At 46.2% G+C, this 20,160-nt stretch overlaps 2 protein-coding genes across 2 annotated transcripts in view; one reads left to right on the top strand and one right to left on the bottom strand.

The window, feature by feature from the left end:
• Positions 1 to 10,900, bottom strand: part of Rnaseh1 (ribonuclease H1) — a 21,984-nt gene extending 11,084 nt beyond the window's left edge. Inside the window, exons 1-4 of the mRNA XM_015479444.2 lie at positions 10,747 to 10,900; positions 10,484 to 10,667; positions 10,364 to 10,440; positions 915 to 1,097 (exon numbers count right to left, since the gene is read on the bottom strand). Of these exons, the coding sequence (XP_015334930.1) occupies positions 915 to 1,097; positions 10,364 to 10,440; positions 10,484 to 10,667; positions 10,747 to 10,900 (598 nt within the window). The remainder of the gene's footprint in view (positions 1 to 914; positions 1,098 to 10,363; positions 10,441 to 10,483; positions 10,668 to 10,746) is intronic.
• A 1,183-nt stretch (positions 10,901 to 12,083) lies between these two features.
• Rps7 (ribosomal protein S7) lies at positions 12,084 to 18,166 on the top strand. Its single transcript, XM_015480015.2, has 7 exons — positions 12,084 to 12,159; positions 12,354 to 12,437; positions 12,514 to 12,585; positions 13,094 to 13,237; positions 14,423 to 14,487; positions 17,385 to 17,535; positions 18,056 to 18,166. Exons 2-7 carry the CDS (start codon positions 12,363 to 12,365, stop codon positions 18,131 to 18,133), a joined length of 585 nt encoding a protein of 194 aa, XP_015335501.1. The 5' UTR covers positions 12,084 to 12,159; positions 12,354 to 12,362; the 3' UTR covers positions 18,134 to 18,166.
• The last annotated feature ends 1,994 nt before the right edge of the window (positions 18,167 to 20,160 follow it).

The raw sequence follows: 20,160 nt of genomic DNA, 5'->3' as shown, positions 1-20,160 counted from the left end.
TCTCTCTCTCTCTCTCTCTCCCACTCTCTCTTTTATGAAAAAAAAAAAAAAAAAAAGAGCATATGAGCTTATTAGGCTCTGCTCAGTCTTAACTCTCCTGTAAAGTCTGCAAGTACTCAAAACCCTACTTCCTCAAGGTAGGTTCACACACCATTTACCACCACACGTGCACACACAAATGTGTCTTCAGTAAATGCTCTACCATTAAGTATGTCCCAGCCCAAATATATTTTTTTAATCTTGTGCTCTAAATCAGAGTCACTCTGTTTATCTCAGTCATGTATATCAGAGTTGCAAATCTTATGTCCCTTATATTAGGCCTAACTTTCAATACTTTCTGTAACACATGAAATTGAAAGAAATTCAAATTGCATGACTCTGTTCCAAATAAAAACACCATATACACATATGCTGTGGAGGGAAATCACATTCTATCCTTTAAAAACATAGCCTTCTAGGTCCAGTAACAGTACAAGTACTTTTTTAAAAGAAAGAAATTATGCCAAGCATGGTGGTGCACACCTGTAGTCCCAGTGGCTCAGGGGGCTTAGGCAGGAGGCTCACAAGTTCAAAGCCAGTCTCAGCACTTAGCAAGACCCTTCCTCAAAATTAAAAAAATAAAAATAAAAAGGGTTGGGGATGTGTCTCAGTGGTTAAGAACCCCTAGGTTCAATCCCCTGGTACCAAAAAAAAAAAAAAAAAAAAAGAATTATGACCTAGTGATAAACTGAATGCAAAAAGAGATGAGAGTCCTGGTGTGTCTAACACTATTACTGACATGAGCACTACTCTTTAATCTGTACAACAGGGGAAAAAATGAGATTGCAGAGCCTCCTCATGCACAGATCCAATGACCTCTGGCTGTGAAGGCTCTGAATGGGCTAAAATACCACACTCATACGACAGGCGAGTACCTTCACCATCCGGGCTCACGGTGTTTCTGACAAAGGCCCAGGCCTCATCTTCACTGGCAAACTTCTTAAACCGGGCAGCAGGAAACCGGTCCACCTGCGCCTTGCATTCATTCCTGGAAAAGGGAGGCAGGTCATTTCCAACCTCCCTCCCTGTCCAACTACCCCCTTTTAATGAAGACTCCTCTTAGGTGGGAAACTGTGAGAAAGGACGGGCTGCCAGCTCCTGGGGGCAAATGTCACACCCTACAGCTTGTAGCGTTCCCTGTCACATTCCACACCCCTGCCCTGCTGTCCCCCAGGCGGACGGTGCGGCGGCCCCATTGGCTTTCCTCAAACTCAGAGCATAACAACAAGTTGGGGGTCTTTGAAATACAAAGGTCGACTAATCACTGTATGGCAACAAAACGGGCGGACATCTGAGGTGCTTCTTCCTCTCTGCTGTCGCGGCCAGGCACGGGGAGTACACGTGTGCACACCGACGACAAAACCTGATACCGCGGAGGGGAGGGTCCGGTCCAGCTTCTGCCACGCCCCTGCCCCGAGCTCCCGACAACGGGGACCCACCCCCCAGGGAGCGCGCTCCCGTCACGACCGCGACCCGGCCCACCGCAAAGGCCCCNNNNGGGATGGGACGGGGCCGGGGACGGCACCGTGGCCAGGTGACCGCAGTGCGCTCAGGCTCGCACGCCTCATTCCTGCTTAATGCTCTTCAAGGTAGTTTCTTCATTTAAAAGAAGACCTATCCCTGTTTAATATGTCAAAATACATCCCAGTGTCATGTATAACTAAAAAGAACAATTAAAAATAGGGCTCAGTTGGCAGAGTGCTTGCCTCGCATGCACAAGGCCCTGGGTTCAATCCCCAGCACCACGAAAAAAATAAATAAAAATTAAAAAAGCCCTGTCCCTGAAAGTTAATAATGGATCATTATATTCTTCCTGCAAATGTTTCTGAAACCTAGAAATGTGCCAGGGACTGGATCAGGATGGCCTGTGGGGGCTCCAGCCCCACCAGCCCCCTGAGGGTGAGAACTAGTTAGGATGGCGCTTTCCTGGCTGTGGTCCTCCATCAGCCCTTGAACTACCTGGAAAAAGGGACATTTAAGGGTTATGGCAGACTTTTTCAAAGTCATTTTGAGGACAGAAGAAATTGGTAGATTGGTAAAAAAAAGGACACAGAAGGATGGACACGGAATGGGATTTTAACCTGAAGTTCCATAGGCCTTTTCAGGCCTCTCACTCCCCAGATTAGCTCTCCCAGCCTTCACTCAAATTCCCGGAAAATCTAAATCTCAGAGTTACCACTCATGAAAATTCATTCACTTTTGAGAATTACCTTGTGCCCTGTTAATTAACCCACACACAACAGTATTCGCCCTAGCAATATAATGTTAAGTGAATGAAGCAAGTCACTGAAGAAAAATCCTTTCGATATCTAAAGACAACTAAAACTTAAAAATATACTCCTTAATAGATTAAGTGCAGAGAGAAGATACTTTAAGAAAGTATCTATGACAGTGTGCTTTCCAACAGGATAACCTGATCAGATAATGGAGACTTAAGGATTCTGAGAATGACCAGAACACCATTAACCACCTTGTGATCACTAGACTGGGGTCATCCCTACACACCTTCCCATGCCCACCCCTCACCAACTTCCTTTAAAAGAAGAGCCTGGGACCCTATAGCACCTCTTTCAAGATAGCCACATTCTCCCTTCAGTGGGTGTCTACTTCCCTAAATAAACCTGAATCTAACTGATGTGTCCTCAAGCTCATTTCTGTGGCATTGTCAAGAACCTCACTCATCCTGAGTTGAGACCCCTTCTCTGGGAACTCCTTGGATCTCCTTCAACCTTCGCTTTGTTTCTCCCTGTAACTAAGCTTTGTCAGACTTTTAAGTCTGTCAGTGGCATCACACCTTGGTCTGCATCTACATTTCTTGGCCGCCAGTGACAGTGGACATCCTGTCACATGCTCCCTTCACTGTTTGTTCTGGGAAGTGCTGCTCACACAACCCCAGGCTGAGGCTGCTGTCCTGGAACCACATCTGAGGACCACCATCCATATAGATGGTTGCCTATGTTTCCACTGAAAGTTCAGGTTGGTTTTGACCGTTACACCTTGGTGTTGCCTCTTTGAGAGTCAAGGCCATTCATATACCCTGTTACCCTCAATTCCTCTGAGATGTACACTGCAGCTACCAGAACTGGAAGGCTATGAGAGCGGGACGTCCATGACCTCCACAGTAGAGAAAATGTGGAAATAACCCACATACTATCAATGGAAGGGGACCCCCCAGCTGTGGCAGGTCACCTGCAGCACCCAGGGTAAGTGAAATGCATCCGCACACAACAGTATTTGCCCTAGCAATATAATATTAAATGAATGAACAAGTCACTGAAAAAAAATCCTTTCAATATCTAAAAACAACTAAAATTTAAAAATATACTCCTTGAATTTACATTGAGGTGCAGAAAGCACTAGCATTCAGGGAAAAGAAGGAAAGGAAGAACTCAGTTCCTGCAATGGTACCTCTGTCTAATCCTATTAAGCCAGGCATCAGTGAGGTTGGCAAAGTGTACATAATTCTACTCTTTGTTTAAAAATACAGCCTGCTTTTTCTTTGCATTCCTGTAGACTGAATCCAGGGCCTCAAGCATGCTAAGTGAGGGTTCTACCTCTGAGCTACACCCTGTCCCTTTTCACATTTTATTTGGGGACAGGGTCTGGCTAAATCGCACAGGCTGTGCTCCTCCTGCCTCAGCCTCCCGAGTTGCTGGGATTACAGGTATGCTCTGCCCCTTGGCACCAATATAATTATCTTAAAATCAAACATATGTTATGTGTGGCAGCATGTTAACATATAAATTGATTATTGTTAAGGAATTAATGATCTTAGTTCCCCATTTACTTATTCATTTATCGAGTGTGGTGCTGGATTGAACTCAGGACCTCACACATGCTAGGAACATGCTCTACCACTGAACTTGACCCCCAACCACTCCACTGTATTTTTATGTGGTAAATATGAGTGCAAATAAAAAATTCTTCAAGGTCTCTAATGATTTTTAAAAGTTTAAAGGACCCTAAGACCCAAATCTATTTTTTATATATACCAGTGATTGAACCTAAGGGTGCTTAACCACTGAGCCACACCCAACCCTTTTTATATTTTATTTAGAGATAGGATCTTGCTGGATTGCTTAGGGCCTCACTAAGTTGCTGAGGCTGGCTTTGAACTCTCAATCCTCCTGCCTCAGCCTCCCGAGGATTTATTGTAAGCTGCTGGGGGGCTACAAAAGTGCACCACAGCGCCATGCAAAGATCTGAACTTTAAGAACTGTTGACCTAAAATGTTATCATCAAACAATATTAAAACTACATAGAAAGGGCTGGGGTTGTGCCTCAGGCAGAACACTTACCTCACACATATGAAGCACTGGGTTTGATCCTCAACACCACATAAAAATAATAAAATAAAGATATTATGTCCATCTACAACTAAAAAAATTTTTTAAGAACTACATATAAAATGATATTTTCAAACTATGGGTTTGTAAGTAATTCACATTTTACTGCAAATTATATTTTTTGATAAATAAAATCTAATGTCATGTTTCTGTAAAGCACTTTAGAACTTCCTGAAGTCTGCAGTTTTTGGTAGAAAACGCCCTGGAGCCATTCCTTCTTCAGGAATAATGCATATGTCTAACACACCGCAGTGACCAGGTAATAGCGGCTGGTGGCTTTCTGTAATGGGCACCTGCACCGCTGTTCAGCAACCTGTGCAGTCCAGGCGCTGTACTAGTACTAAACGCAGCCACAGGTCAATCCTCAGTGTAACACAGTACCATCCTGGTGTGGCTGAGAAAGTGACGAGACATGTATCACTTGCCCACGGACACAAAGACAGGATATGACAGAGCCAAGACTCAGAGCTGATGCCAGAACCGGGCCTCGGGAACCAGTATCCTGACTCTCAGGGCCTCATGCCAGCTGGAAAAGCCTCCCTGGGAATTCAGAATGTTGTTCCAGGCCCACAGCATGGGAAACTCCAGGTGAAGGCAGGGTCTGACCTCGGTGCTCCAGGGCGCTCCCCCTGGGGACCAGCCAGGTTCGCCTCTGCTACTGGCTGCTCCTCACAGCACCCATGAGGTCCACGGGCAGATGCTTATTTAGTGGTGAAGACACAGGCCCCAGGAGGCTTGTGGCTGGCCCAGGCACCTGGGTATCTGTGGCACCGAACAGCTCCTACTCTGGAGCTGTGCCCACGCACCGTGAGGGATCTGCACTCAGCTCATAAAGGTGGTCCTGCCCTTAGTCAGGAGCAGAGAGCTCCAGGGTGGCTCACCAGAGCGAGCTGCCCACAAGCCTTCCAGGTGCACCGGTTTGGAATCTGAGTCACCCACACCCAAGGGCCGGTCACCACTCACAGGAGTTAAACCCAGACTATGGATGCAGACGCCCTTTCCCAAAGCCCATCCATTTCCTGGTTCCAGATCCTCACTTCCATCCATCATCCCACACCCTGCCTCTGCACCTCCACCTGCATGCCCCCAAAGGCTGGGTGATGGGGTCCGCACCCCCGATGCAGTGACACAAAGGACCCCTGCACCTCCACCTGCATGACCCCAAAGGCTGGGTAATGGGATCTGTGTGTGTGCGCGGGCGCGCGGTGCAGTGACGCACGCAAAGGCATCTTACCTACTGAGAGTCAAAGACAGTAAGCAACAACACCGGAAGTCAGACTGCTGTGATCATCACCAAACACCAGTCCTTCTAAACACTGCCCAATAAGTGCCTTCTCAGGAGAAATCTTCCTTCATGAGCAAAGAAACTATTCATAGTTACTGCTGAGTTTTAATTAAATCAAAATCTATTATTTTAAAATATAATTATTGGTTAAATTTAATGGATTAAGAAAATGATGACTGTGGGAGACCAACTTCACACGTGACTGAGGCACACTCCCCGGCTGGGTGCTGAGGCGCTCAGTCACAGAAATGTGGCAGAGCTTTCCCCACCCTTCTTGGGTTTGAGGGTCTGTTTCTTGTGCATGGGTGTCTTGCTAGAGCCCCATGGGTGAAGCTACGCTCACCTGTTCCTTTGTAATATTACCCCTTGCCCTGTTTAGGATAGAATCTTCCATGGAAGTACCTTGTGTGTGTCCCCTTCTCCTACTGTGCCCTTGGGTGTGGCCTACCCAGGTGTCAGTCAACCTGCTGACAGTGGACATCATGAAGATAGACTCAGCCCCCTGAAACCTGACCCCTGGCCTCATTTGAATAGCTTCTCCTCAATAAAAGGGCTCAGCGAGTGTTCTCGCTCTCTTTCTGGGGACCCTTAAAGTCAGAGGAGCTGTCACAGCGGTCCCAAAGAAAAAGGTATTTGTGTCTCTTGTGTGCTTATTTCGTGCAGCCCAGTTAGCCCAGTTTTACTGGAGTGACCCCTGAGCCTTTTAGTCGCGAGAGCAGAAACCCAGCAGATGACTATTACTATTACATGATTACAGCTGAAAACATTTTCCTTGAATGATTGGAGAAGGGTGTTGACTAATCCACTCTTGGTGTCAAATTCCCCTGGATGGCACTGTCCTAGGGACACTCCCTCTGGAACCCCCAGGCTGATGCAGTAGGAAACCCCCTGCAGTCCTAGGAAGGACGGATGCCTGCCAGGGCAGCTCCCCCGCAGTTCTCCAGGCTCCCTGCACTTCTGCTACTCACCCTGTCATGTGATGCACCCCAAGGTGAGCGGTGAGCTAGGCTTGAGACCTGGTGCATTCCCTGTCACATGACTTCCCTTCAGACCCCAGTTCTTCTCACTAGCCAAGGAGGATCAAGTGCCTGGTGACCAGAGCCAAGAACCATAATGGGGTGGAGCAGAGGGCTCTGTGCCCTCCAGTCCTTCGGCCCTCCGGCCCTGGAAGAGCTACGGGGGTCACCCAGGGCCATGTGTGTATCACTTCTCAGCTGATGCCTGTTTGTTCTCCCCTGAGCCTGAGCTCGGAAGTTCATGCACATCAACTTCAAATTCCAGCTCCACAGTCACCAGCGCTATAAATCTGATGACCTGCTTGAAGTTTTCTCTCTCCTGTGAAAAAGGAGATCGTGATGCCCTGCATGGTGGCTGTGCAAGCTGACCAACTGCCTGATGTTCCTGCGCCGTCTCGGGCCATGCTCCTTCTGATCTCAAGCCTATTTCATGCAAGTTAACGGCAAGAATTTGTTGCTCTTGGTGAAATATATTGAAGAGGGGCAAATTATCAGTTTCTAGTAAAAATCAAAAGTGTAAACATTTCTGTATTTTAAATATGAACATATGAATTGGTAGTTTCCATCCTCCTGACAGGTCTCTGTGCCTGAAGATCACGAGGTGTCATGCAGGAAAAGGGACCTTGAAGCTTTACAGAATAGCCAGTGACCTTGCTCCCATTAAGTTCCTGACTCAGGATTTTAGCCTTCATTCCCAGCTCCCTGATTCATTTCACTTACACTGGCCAATGGGTAATAATAAATCAAAGCCTTGCTAGCTGCAGAGGAGAGGAGAGAATCCATTAGTTCTTGGTCAAACAGACAGGTCCATACACGTGTCTTACCTGCAAGGACTCATCAGTAACTCCTCTCTGTCACTTGTTTATGAACATGAGGATCTGGAGGAGAAAGGACGACTTTGGAGCCCTGGGCTCCCGACCTGTCTGACTTCTGGGCTTTCTGCATCTCAGGCACTGAGATCACGAGTCTCCAAAACAAGATCCTTCCTCAGGGCTCTTTCACACAGTGTGGACGTTGGTTTGCTGGTTTGTTTTTATATCTCCAACAGATTTATTTTTATTTTTCTATTTTTTTTTAATTTTTATTCTGGGGATTGAGCCACATTCCAGGCCTTTATTATTTTTTGTGACAGGGCCTGGCTAAGTGCTGAGGCTGGCTCTGAACTTGTAATCCTCTTTCTTCAGCCTCCAGAGTTGCTGGAATTCCTTAAGTCCAGTTAAGTGGATTTAGTTTGCTTATTTTATCCCTGTTTTTTGGCTACGCAGCTGCTGAGCCTGATTCACAAACAGGAGGGAGGTCCACAACACAGGAACCCTGTTCTTTTCTGAGTCCCTGGTTGGAACCCCCACCTCGTTCTATGCAGACCAATGTCCTGGGCCCCCTTTCCTCTTCCTCTAGTCCAGGTATCCCACTGGGTAGCACTCTTGGGTATAAGGACAGATGATGAATCTAGGTTGCAGCTGGGTTTCCTAATTTGGCCATTTATCAGTGCTAGGCAGGGAGGCCACTTCACTGCCTTCCCCATGGGGCAGCACATGCAATGGCAGTGCGACATCTCCCTGCAACCAGGCTTCTCCCTTCCAGGAAAGCTAACAGCCTTAGGCTGGCAGGGAAAAGGGGCATTTTGATGATGCACCTATAACTGACCCCAGAAGTAAAACAGGACCCTGAGTATGAAGAATGGTTACTAAGCTTATGCGTACACTTTGCTCTGGAGAAAACTAATTAGCCCTGAATTAACAAAGTAACATGAATGTAATTAACACTGATGTAACAAGCGCTCATCCCTGATATCCCTATGCACCCTTCCATCAACGACAGTAACACCCATCTAATGACCAGCTGTAAGGTAGGTCTGGGCATGTGAAATCAACTTATGGGGACATCACAATGCCACAGGACAGTAAGGACTCTGTGACCACAGTAACTCTCAGTGCTAAACAAATTGGGGTTGTCCTGCAGGCAGGCAGCACCTTGAGCAAACCGGACTCCAGTGTCTCCGTTTCCCCCTTATTGAAAACTTGCTCTCTTGTGGGTGCTGAGTGCCCTTTTTCCACTCTGGAAGTCAGATCTTCCGGAAGATGCTTGGCCATTCTTCCCAGGAGACTCTATTTTCCTGATACTGCTGGAATTTCACTTGTACCTCACTGAGCAGGACTTTGTTCTTTTTGCCTAGCTAATGATGGGTATATATTCTCTGTCTCCAGGTGATCCTTTCACTCTAACAGGAACTAGAAATAAAATATTGACTTGAAGGAAGTAAAATCTCCTTGTCAAATCCAGTTAAATCTATCTTTAAAAATTAACATTAGCTGGGCACAGTGGCACGTGCCTGTAATCCCAGCAGTTTGGGAGGCTGAGGCAGGAGAACCCTGAGTTCAAAGCCAGCCACAGCAACTTAGCAAGGTCCTAAGCAACTTAGCAAGACCCTGTCTCAAAATAAAATATAATGGGATCCTAATTGAAATAAATTATACTCCATATATGTATAATGTAAAATGCACCCTACTGTCATATATAGCTAACAAGAACAAATAAAAAATAAATAAAATATAAAAAGGTTTGGAGATATGGCTCAGTAGTGAACTCCCCCTGGGTTCAATACCCAGTACCCGCCTCCCCCCCAAAAGTTATTAACATTGATAGGACAAGGGAATACTGTGAATAATTCTGCACATGTAATAACTTTTTTCTGTTTATGTTATAATTTAATTGTTTTATTTATTCCATAGTTTTACAGGTGCATTCTATTTGTACATAGGATTTGTTGTTACATATTTGTACATACACACAATAAAATTTGGCCAGTTCCACTCCCCAGCACTTCCCCTTCCTCCTTACCTACCACCCTCTCTCCCTTTCTGAGATTCACCACCGCCCTTCTTTTCTTTTTTCCTCTCTAGCTTCCACATGAAAGAGAACACAGGGCCTGTGATCTTCTGAGTTTGGTTTATTTTGCTTAACCTAATGGTCTCAAGTTCCTTCCATTTTCCTGAAAATGCCATATTCATTTTCCCCCCAAAGCAGGGCTGTGTATTCCACACAAAGGCAGGCAGTGAGGGGGTGATGGAGAACAAGGGAGGCAGACAGGGTAGAATGTGAGCAGACTGGGGCAAGAGCAAGGCAAATGCCTAAGGCACCTTGCCTGAAGTCCCCTAGAGGGCAAGGTCATGAAAAGGTGGGGAAAGGGGGACACGAAACTGAAGCTGGGGTCTGTGGGCAGTACACGCAGAAACGGACACCCTAGCCTCTTCCAAGCTGAAGGCAGGGGGTGGAGCAGGGCCCGAGGCCAGCAGGGTTGGGAGAAGCAGTGTGAAACCCAAAGCCTGGGACTAGTGGGTGCTAGAAGTTAGCCACACAAAGTTCTGCGGCTCCAGCAGGTTTTTCCTCAAGGGCAGGCAGGAGGGAGGTTGGAGGCCCAAAGCCAGTGGCTCCCATCTTGGTAACTTCCCCACTAAGGAAACCGTCAGGCCATGGGTGGACGCAGGACTGCAGTGTGAGTTCATTGGCTTCAGTCTAGGAAGGGAGGCCTGGGACCTGAGAACTACCAAGTTATCACAGCAAGTTCTTAAGAGGTACCATGTCCCTGACTTGAAATACCCCATATTCTCACTCTCACTCACCTCTGGGACCTACTGGAGGAGGGCAGGCCTCCGGAATTCCAGGAGGGGACCCACCTTCAGGGATGGGCATGACGCTGAGGATCTTGAGGTGAAGGCTAGGAACAGGTGTCCCAGGGACGTCCATGCTCAGACTGCAGGGTAGCGGGGCAGGGCGGAGTGAAGGTAATCTCATACCTGTGCAGGATCTTCAGGAAGCCAACCTTGACCAGAAAGCTGCTGTCCCCCTTCTGGGTGACCCCGGTCACTGAGTCATGTAGCTTCTCATGAACGTGGACATGGCTCTGGGAGCCTTTGGCATCATGGCCTGCTGCAAGGTGGATACTCCAGACTCTGGGCTGACTGCCCTTGTTGGCTGCAGCTATCAAGGTGAAACACACAGCTCCAGCTCAGCAGAGTCCCACGCTCCAGGGACACAAGCAGGAACCTTGCAGGCTCACCTCTGGGATGGGCCAGGCAGGACGACCGTGGTGGTGGCTGCAGCTGGGGATCAATGCTGAGCACGAGGAAGAGAACCCAGTGCCCACCCTCCTGGCTTACAGCACACCCCCGCCTCCACCTCTCATTTTTCTTGAAGGCTGAATAAATCTCCATTGTGTACGTATACCACATTTTCTTTATTCATTCGTTGATGGACCTAGGCTGGTTACTGTGAGTTGTGCTGCTATAACCATGGGTATACATGTATCACTGTAAAGTAATTCTTCAGGATAAAAACCAAGGGAAGTTATAGAGGAGTCATGGTGGTTCCATGCCTAGTGTTTTGAGAAACCTCTGTATTGATTTCCATAGTGGTTGTGGTAATTTACAATCTCACCAACAATGTAAAAGTGTTCCTTTTCCCCACATTCTTTCCATCACTTATGATTATTTATACTCTTGTTGATTGCCATTCCGACTGGTGTGAGATGAAATCTCAGTGTAGTTTTGATTTCCATTTTACTAATTGCTAGAGATGTTAAACATTTTTTTTTTCATATATTTGGTGGTCATTTTTATCTCTTTTGAGAAGTTTTTAGTTAATTTGCCCACTTATTGGGTTGATTTTTGTGGTTAAGTTTTTATTACTAGTGATTATAACCTTGGGGCGCTTTATCAGGGAGCTGCATCCCCAGGCCTTTTTAACCTTTGAAACAAGGTCTCATTTGTTAAGTCTTCCTAAATTGCTGAGGCTGACCTAGAACTTGCCATCCCCCTGTCTTAACCTCCCAAGTCACTGGATTACAGGCATGAGCCACCTTGCCCAGCTGGTGTTAAGTATGAGTTCTTTATATATTCTGGATATTAATCCTCTGTCAAAAAAGCAAAGATTTTCTCCCATTCTGTGGGCTCTCGAATCACATTCCTACTTGGTTACTTTGCTAGCACACATAAATTGGACAACTTAGATGATATGGACCAGTTCTTTACAAAGCACCAACTACCAAATCTCACCCAATATGAAATAGATAATTTGAATAGTCCTGTAATTATTTTTAAAAATTGAAAAAAGAAATCCTCTGATTTCACAGAATTTGTCAAAATGCTCCAAGCCGAATTAATTTCAATTTTCCACAGTCTTTTCCAGAAAACAGAACACAAAGAAGTATTTCCCAGCTCGTTTTATGACGTATGTATTAACCCGATTCCCAACCAGGGGACACCCAGTACCGCATTCTAGGACTAACCAGCGAAGCTCACACACTGGAGCTCGGGACCCACTTCCGGGACGCTCTAGTTGTCCTGCGGCTTCTCAGTGGTTCTTCCGGTTTCCGCCTCTCTATTTTTGGTGTTCCCGCCTCCTTCCTTCCGCCTCCGGGATATGATGAGATCTCGCGAGAACTGGGCCTCTTTCTAAGCCGGCTCTCTTCAAGGTAGGTGGTACGGGGCCTAAGCTCTGCCGCGCTTTTCGGCTGGCTTCGGGGAAAAGGCCCCATGGGGTCTGTCGGGACTGTGGGCCCTTCGCCTCGGCGGTGGGATGCAGTGGATTAACCGGCCCGCGCCCGCCGATGGCCCTGGCAGGCCGGGCGGGCGGCGGCCGACCCGTTGACCGCGCGTGCTCCCCCAGGATCGCGCCATGTTCAGCTCGAGCGCCAAGATCGTGAAGCCCAATGGCGAGAAGCCGGACGAGTTCGAGTCGGGCATCTCGCAGGTGAGTGGCCGCGCGGGCGGGACCCGGCGGGCGGGCGGGCGCGCGGGGCGGGCGCCCACGCTGTGTCTGCCCGCAGGCGTTGCTGGAGCTGGAGATGAACTCGGACCTCAAGGCCCAGCTGCGGGAGCTGAACATCACGGCGGCCAAGGTGAGCGGGGTCGGGCGGGCTGCCGGCGTTCCGCGAAACTGCGCCCAGTCGCACCCGCGGTGCGTTGGGAGGTTCGGCTTGGTGCCCAGGACCGCCGGCCGTCGGTGTTGGAGTCAGTGCCTGCGCCGCCTGGCCTCGGGGAGAGGAGACCGGGCCTGCGTGCAGGGTCGTCGTTAGGTTCACGAGCCAAAAGCTGGGCGTGCCAGGTGTGCCCGGCGTGGGGAGGCTCGTCTGACTCCGCTCTGGAGGGGCTCTGTCTGGTGATGACCTCTTGCTGGCATCACATGGCAAAGGACAGGCCGGGCCCTCACAGAGCCACCTGCAGTGGGCTTGAAGGCCCTGTGGGTGAGCCGTGTTCACGGTGGGCTTATGTCGCAACTCATGGACCTGCGCACACACTCAAGCCAGGTCCAAACCATAGCAAAGTGATGTTTAGAAGGGATAAAGGCATCTCTCAGTGAGACAGGGGTCTGGTCTGTGACAGCTTGTTGACTTTTTTTTTTTTAAGGAAATTGAAGTTGGTGGTGGTCGGAAAGCTATCATCATATTTGTGCCAGTTCCTCAGCTGAAATCTTTTCAGAAAATCCAAGTCCGGCTTGTGCGTGAATTGGAGAAGAAGTTCAGTGGGAAGCATGTGGTTTTTATTGCTCAGGTATCTGTTACTGTGAAAGGTTCTTTTTCCTGAGTTTGACCAAGTACTTTGGTTTAAGCTGTGTTGGTAATCACAATGCAGACAACAACCCTGTTAAGAGTACAAGCACGCTGCGTAGGGTGCCGGGAAGTTGTGGTCATGTTGAGTTAAGTGATTGAATACGTTCTCTTGAGGAGTCAGAAGGGCTTTCCATGATACAGTGCCATTAGTGTCTAGTGGGCTGCTGACAGGGCAGCCAGACCAGACGAGGGCCTGTGAGGTTGTGCTGATCCTCTGCTGAATCTGACATGGGCTCTGAGATTGAAAGATGCCCCTGGATACCTTGTAGAGAAGGGAGCAAATGAGTGTTTTAACTTCACATCTGGCTTTGGTGCAAACTAGTCTGTGGGGAATAAAGGGCCAAGATTGATTGGGAATATAAGAAGTAGTACTTTGGGACTGGGGTTGGGGCTCAGTGGCAGAGTACTTGCCTCACATGTGTGAGGCACTGGGTTGATTCTTAGCACCACATATAAATAATAAAATTAAGGTCTATCAACAATTAAAAAATATTATAAAAAGTAGTAGTAGTACTCTGGGTCTATCAACCATCTTCTGCCTGTGTTGCATAGTGGGCTTTGTTGAATATGGGGAGATGTCAGAAATATGGGAGTTTTACTTAGGTAAAATAAGCTGTGGATTCTGAATTATTGAAAATTCTGGAAGTAATTTTATAGAAAGGGGTTCCTCGGTTGTTTGGTCTAGGTTTTTCCTAAACTTTTGACTTTTTTTCTTTTTATTTATTTATTTATTTATCTTTTTTTAAAGAGAGGGGGAGAGAGAGAATTTTAATATTTTTTATTTTTTAGTTATCGGCGGACACAACATCTTTGTATATGTTGCTGAGGATCGAACCCGGGCCGCACGCATGCCAGGCGAGCGCGCTACCGCTTGAGCCACATCCCCAGCCCCGACTTTTTTTCTTTTAAAAAACTAACAGTTAGGTCAGGGTTGTGGCTCAGTGGTAGAGCACTTGCCTAGCATGCATGAGGCACTGGGTTAGGTCCCGGGCACCACCTGAAAAAATAAAAACAAAGGCATTGTGTCCATCTACAACTAAAAAAATATTTAAAAACCCAACAATTATTAGCTTTCTGTCAACTTATGGCTCTTTTTTTTTTTCCTCATATAATTTTTACCTTACAGAGGAGAATTCTGCCTAAACCAACTCGAAAAAGCCGCACGAAAAATAAGCAGAAGCGTCCAAGAAGGTGAGTTTTTCAGCTGTGACTGAATTGTGCTGGGCTCCTGTCTGGCGTGTGATTTGTACAAGGTATGATGTGTATTGCAGCAAGTTATCCATTAAGAATCTTGACCGAGTGACATTGGTTTCCTCTGTAGAATTGATTCCAGACCCTCAGTTCTTAGGCGTGAGGAAAGCATGCTAGGTACAGTGGAGGTGACATAATTGGGGATGGAGGTAGAAGTGAGGTGCCCTTCTGATGCTTCAGCTTATTTGGCATAGACTTACTTAATAGTTGACTTCCTGAACTAGGCCTTGTGTTTTTAGTGTCTCTAGTAGTTGATTTCTCAAATTTTGGATTCCAGGATCCCTGCAGACTCTTCCCTAGGGACCAATTTGAGAAAAAACTATTCTGGCTGTTTCTCTAACTGCCAGAAGTGGCGCACTTAGGAATGTACCATAGTATTGTTTTCCCTAGTTCATGGATGAGAAAACGGACCCAAGCCCAGGAGAGTTTGCTCAGTTAACTTAAAGTGCTGACAAGTTTTAAAACTCAAGTTGTTCTATGAATACCTAGAAAATAGAGATGGGAACTTTAGTATTGTGGGTGTAACAGGGATTGTTGTTACCACGGGTGTAAGAGACGGGAGAGGGGCCTGAGGATGGGAAAAGGAAGTGTCTGATTTTCTAGAACTTTGAATTTGTTTCATGGGCAGTGGGAGTGGCATAAGAATTCAGGATTTTGGGGGCCTGGTGCCTTGGTGCACACCTGTAATCCCAGGAGGCAGATATAGACAGGAAGATCACAGGCTCGAGACTAGCTTCTTTTTTTTTTTTTTCTTTTAACCCGCTTCTTTTTTAAAATCTTGACACTTAGAAGGTAGAAGGGGTTTGGAATCCCAGTTCTGAAAACCTGTGAGGAATTAATTGAGCGTAGGAACACAGCTAAGGGACTGTCTCCCGGATCTGCAGCCTTGATTGATGCTCTGTCCTCACAAACCTGTGATTTCCAGATGTTCTCAGCCAGGACTTGGCTCTTCCTAAGCTATTCACTAAGAATCTTGACCGAGTGACATTGGTTTCCTCTGTGGAATTCATTCTAGATGTAGAGGTCAGGTTGATTCATGTAGGCATTTATACAGTATAATAGAGCAGTGATGTAAAAGATGAGTCTGTCCATTTTTTCAGCAAAGGATAGAATGAAAGGGAAATCCTCAGTTCTTAGCTGTTGAGGAAAGCGAGCTAGGTACAGTGGAGGTGGACGTAGTTGGGGATGGAGGCAGAAGTGAGATGGACTTCTGATCTTACTCTCCCGCTCCCTGAGATACATTTAACAGGTTGTGGTGATTATGCCACTTTTCCAGTCTGGTTACCTGCTCTCAGATTGATTTTGCTTTTCAGTAGCCCCACCCCTCATATTTTTGGCTATGTAAGGGTTCTTTCCCTCTGAACAACTTCAGTCCCATGGTTTGTGATTACTAAAGTTGCATTGCCATTGTTTCCCGTTTTAAATGATTTTTAAAAACAGAATTTGAGAGATGACTCTTAAGAATAGCTTTGTTTCTGTTTTAGTTTACATTTTTTTTTTTAGAGAGAGAGAGAATTTTTATATTTATTTTTCAGTTTTCGGTGGACACAACATCTTTATTTTTATTTTATGTGGTGTTGAGGATCGAACCCACCACCCCGCGCGCGTTACTGCTTGAGCCACATCCCCAGCCCTTAGTTTACATTTTAAAGGAAGTAATTGACTAATTTCACAGTGGTGTGTTTTCCAAGTACTATAAGAATGTTTCACTAATGAGTAGTAATGACTTTGTGAAAGTTGATGAAGACTTTGGAACGTGGATCCTGAGATCCACTAGAAAGCAGTTCCTGTGTGTGTGGGTACTGCCAGATAGGAAATACAAATGAGCACGACGTAGTGTCTGTTACCCACCCTGTGGTGACTGAAATCTAGACAAGTAGCCACAATATCAGTCTGCTTTAAATGTCAAAAATAAGAACTGTCTCTTGACTCAATCCTGGCATCTTGTGGTACATAGTAGGTACCCAAAACTTGGGAATTACAGATGGTCCCTGGCCTGATTTGACTGTAAAGTCATGCAAAAACGATAGAAACTGTACTTGGAATTCTGAATTTGGCTCTTTTCCCAGACTAGTGATATGTGATACAGTCCTCATGATGTGGGGCAGTGGCGGTGAGCCCACAGCTCCTGGTCAGCCTCATGATCTCAAGAGGGAACAACTGGCAGTCCACAGTGGACTCTTGTTAAGCTAGGGCGCTCAGCAGTTCGGGTGTATTAAATATGTTTTTGACTTTCTGTGTTTCCTGCTGCTGATGGGTTTACCAGGTATAATCACATTGTGAATCAAGGACTGTGCAGTTGAACCTTTTGATTGGTAGGTGAGGCAGCAGCTGGGCAGCTGGTGAGCTTGGTGGTGCTGCTCCAGTACGGAACAGGTGTCCGTGTCATTTACATAATGGGGATGGATGGAAAATCAGGGTCCACCTGGCTGGGGCCGCCATCCCACAACTATGAGAGAACAGCACCTTTTGGGATGGAATAGTACAGGAGTTTTGGTGACATCTTAAGAGGCCATGGAGAGCTCTTAAAGGACCTTTAGTGGGTAAATTATGTGATCATATTGGTATTTTTGAAAGATTACTTTGGACAAGGATCCACAAAGTAGTAAAGAGGTTATTTTTAAAACCGTGTGAAAATAGAGATGAGTCCTCACAATGGCTTGGTGCACATGTAGTTTACCAGGGTGTCACATTTAAAATAGAAGAGACAGAACTGTTAACTCTCTTTCATCAAAGGTTGGATTTCAGGAGTTTTGTTTTGACTGAGAGGTGTCCTCCGGGGCTTACTAGGGCACAGACATTGCTAGATTGCTTAATTTTTCTGCTTATTTTTTAAGCCGTACTCTGACAGCTGTGCATGATGCGATCCTTGAGGACTTGGTCTTCCCGAGTGAAATTGTGGGCAAGAGGATTCGTGTGAAGCTGGATGGCAGCCGGCTTATAAAAGTTCACTTGGACAAAGCACAGCAGAACAACGTGGAACACAAGGTGGGGGGCTAATCCTGGTGGAGGGGCCTGACTGCTGGGAGGAGGGTGCACCCCAGGGCTGCCTGTCTGGCTCAGGGCTGGCTGTTCCTTTGCCACCTCGACCCAAGTCCTTTGGACTCTATGTGCCAGGTTCTCAATTGGGGATGTTTTAGAAATTGGACACTTGAATTTCTCTACCTTTTTGTTAGGAAGAATGGAAGTGACCCGGGATTGGCTTTGAGGAAGGCTTGTGTTTTCACACATCGGGGTGGGTGGTGGGGGACACCCGCTGACCCTCTGGCTTCATCCATGTGCTGCAGAGGAGGAACGGCACTGTGTCAGGATGCAGAGTCTGTCCGGGGATGCTGGAGTCGAGCTTGTCCCTGGTCCTGGGATTCTGGAGGGATGCCCTGAGGAGTTTTCATCCCTGGTTGTCCAGGAGGAAAATCATGCCAGGCATTTTCACAGACGTCAGGTTTTGGGGTCTGTGTGTGCATTTATTTAAGTTTGTGATTCTTTTTTTTTTTTTTTTTCCTTATAGGTTGAAACCTTTTCTGGTGTCTATAAGAAGCTCACAGGCAAGGATGTTAATTTTGAATTCCCAGAGTTTCAGTTGTAAACAAAATGATTAAATAAACTGTCGTTTACAGTAGCCTGTTTTCGGGTATTCTGTATTTAAGATTGCGTAGATACGGGCTTCTGTTTTAGTGTCTTCCTGTGAAGACTGGAGAATTTGCACAGAGGGACCTACCTATGTGTCAGGATTTTCAACAATGCTGCTACTATCACTAGAAACACCTCAGAGGGGTTAAAACAAAGCAAAAATATCTCCATGAAAAGAACCTTTAAACATACGTGAGAACATAATTGCCTTTTGAAACTAGTATAAGGATTAAGTGTATTTTAAGATGGCCTTTGGGAGATTCTTCTGTTTTAAGTTAGATTATTCTATAAGATTCCAAAAACTTGGAAATGGCTTTCCAGTCTGTCAAAGAGTTCCAGTTGGCTTTGTAACCACTTGTTAAACGTTTAAAATGTTCAATGTGTTTTTTTAAATTTTTAGTTGTAGATGGACACAATACGTTTATTTATGTGGTGCTGAGGATTGAACTCAATGCCCCACGCATGTAAGGCAAGCACTCTAGTACTGAGTAACAACCCCAGTCCCATAAAACGTTAAATATTTTCTAATTACTTTGCAAGAACAAAGATTACCAGAATACCAGGATAAGTGCAGAATTTTGGTTGGTCTGTAATAACAGCTGCACAATTGCAGGATGGGAAGCTCAGCCAAAGATGTGCTGCTTCGGGGCTGGGGATGTGGCTCAATCGGTAGCGCGCTTGCCTGGCATGCGTGTGGCCCGGGTTCGATCCTCAGCACCACATACAAACAAAGATGTTGTGTCCGCCGAGAACTAAAAAAATAAATAAAATTCTCTGTCCTCTTAAAAAAAAAAGATGTGCTACTTCCATTTGCATCTATCTTTGTCTTGCAAAGTGGTAGTGGAGATTTTCTGTCACAATGGTGATGGTCAGGTGCCCCTCAGCTTTCCCCTGTGTACATTGTTTTGTCACTGAGGGTTGAGCCCAGGCGTCCTCCACCACTGAGCCACACGTCCCTGACTTTTTCATTTCATGTTTTCAGACAGTCTTGATCAGGGCCTTGCTAAGTTGCTGAGGCTGATCTTGGAACTTTTGATCTCCTGCCTCAGCTCCCAAGTCTAGCTCACAGCCCTCTTATTAAAGTGAATTCTAAACTCATATTCTTCAAAGTCAAAGATGTGATAATTATTAAAATCAAGAAAGTAAACTAAGCCTGGAGTGGGGTTTACAGTTGCTGGAAAGTACTGAGGCAAGCTTTTCAAAATGAAGTCGTCTCACTGCTTCAGCTACAATTAGTGCTTTGCTATGCAGAAAGGTTTAGGGACCATTTCCAGTTTTATCCCAGAGTCTCATTATAGCTGGGGTAGTAGCCCAGTGGTAGCATGCGAGGCTCTGAATTCAATCCCCAGCACCACAAAACAGTGGAAATGTCTGAAATTTTACAACTCGTAGATGAAGGAAATCTAGTAGAAGCTTATGTTTGACCACCATTCAAAAAGTGACAGTGCAAAAAACAAATGCCAAATGTTTTCTCAGATACAAGGAGGCTGACTCATAGTGGGGTGGGGAGGGGGAGCATGGGACAAATAGATGAAATCTAGATAGGTAAGAGGGGAGGGAGGGAAGGGAGAGGCAGGGGATTAGCAAAGATGGTGGAATGTGATGAGCATCATTATCCAAAGTACATGTATGAAGACACGAATTGGGTGTCAACCTGATTTATATACAAACAGACATGAAAAATTGTGGTATATATGTGTAATAAGAATTGTAATGCAAAAAAAAAGTACAAGTATAAAGAGTAAAAAAATAAAAATAATACATGCTCGCTGTTAAAACTAAAAACAACAACAAAAAACGACAATGACGTTTTCCACGGAGGCTGTGGAGCTGGAGGAGGTAGGTGTGTGTGCTCTGGTGGGCTCCCTTTTGGTCCTGCAGTGCCTGCTGTGTTACTGGCTGCATGTTGAGATGGGGATCTAGCACGCTGAACAGTTGCCACTGCAACTTTCATTAGAAAACACACCACCAAGAAGTCTGTGA

This window comes from Marmota marmota, unplaced genomic scaffold, assembly GCF_001458135.2.
Source record: "Marmota marmota marmota unplaced genomic scaffold, marMar, whole genome shotgun sequence".
Taxonomy (NCBI): domain Eukaryota; kingdom Metazoa; phylum Chordata; class Mammalia; order Rodentia; family Sciuridae; genus Marmota; species Marmota marmota.
Note: the sequence above shows the minus strand (reverse complement) of the source record. Positions and strands in the feature narration are given on the sequence as shown.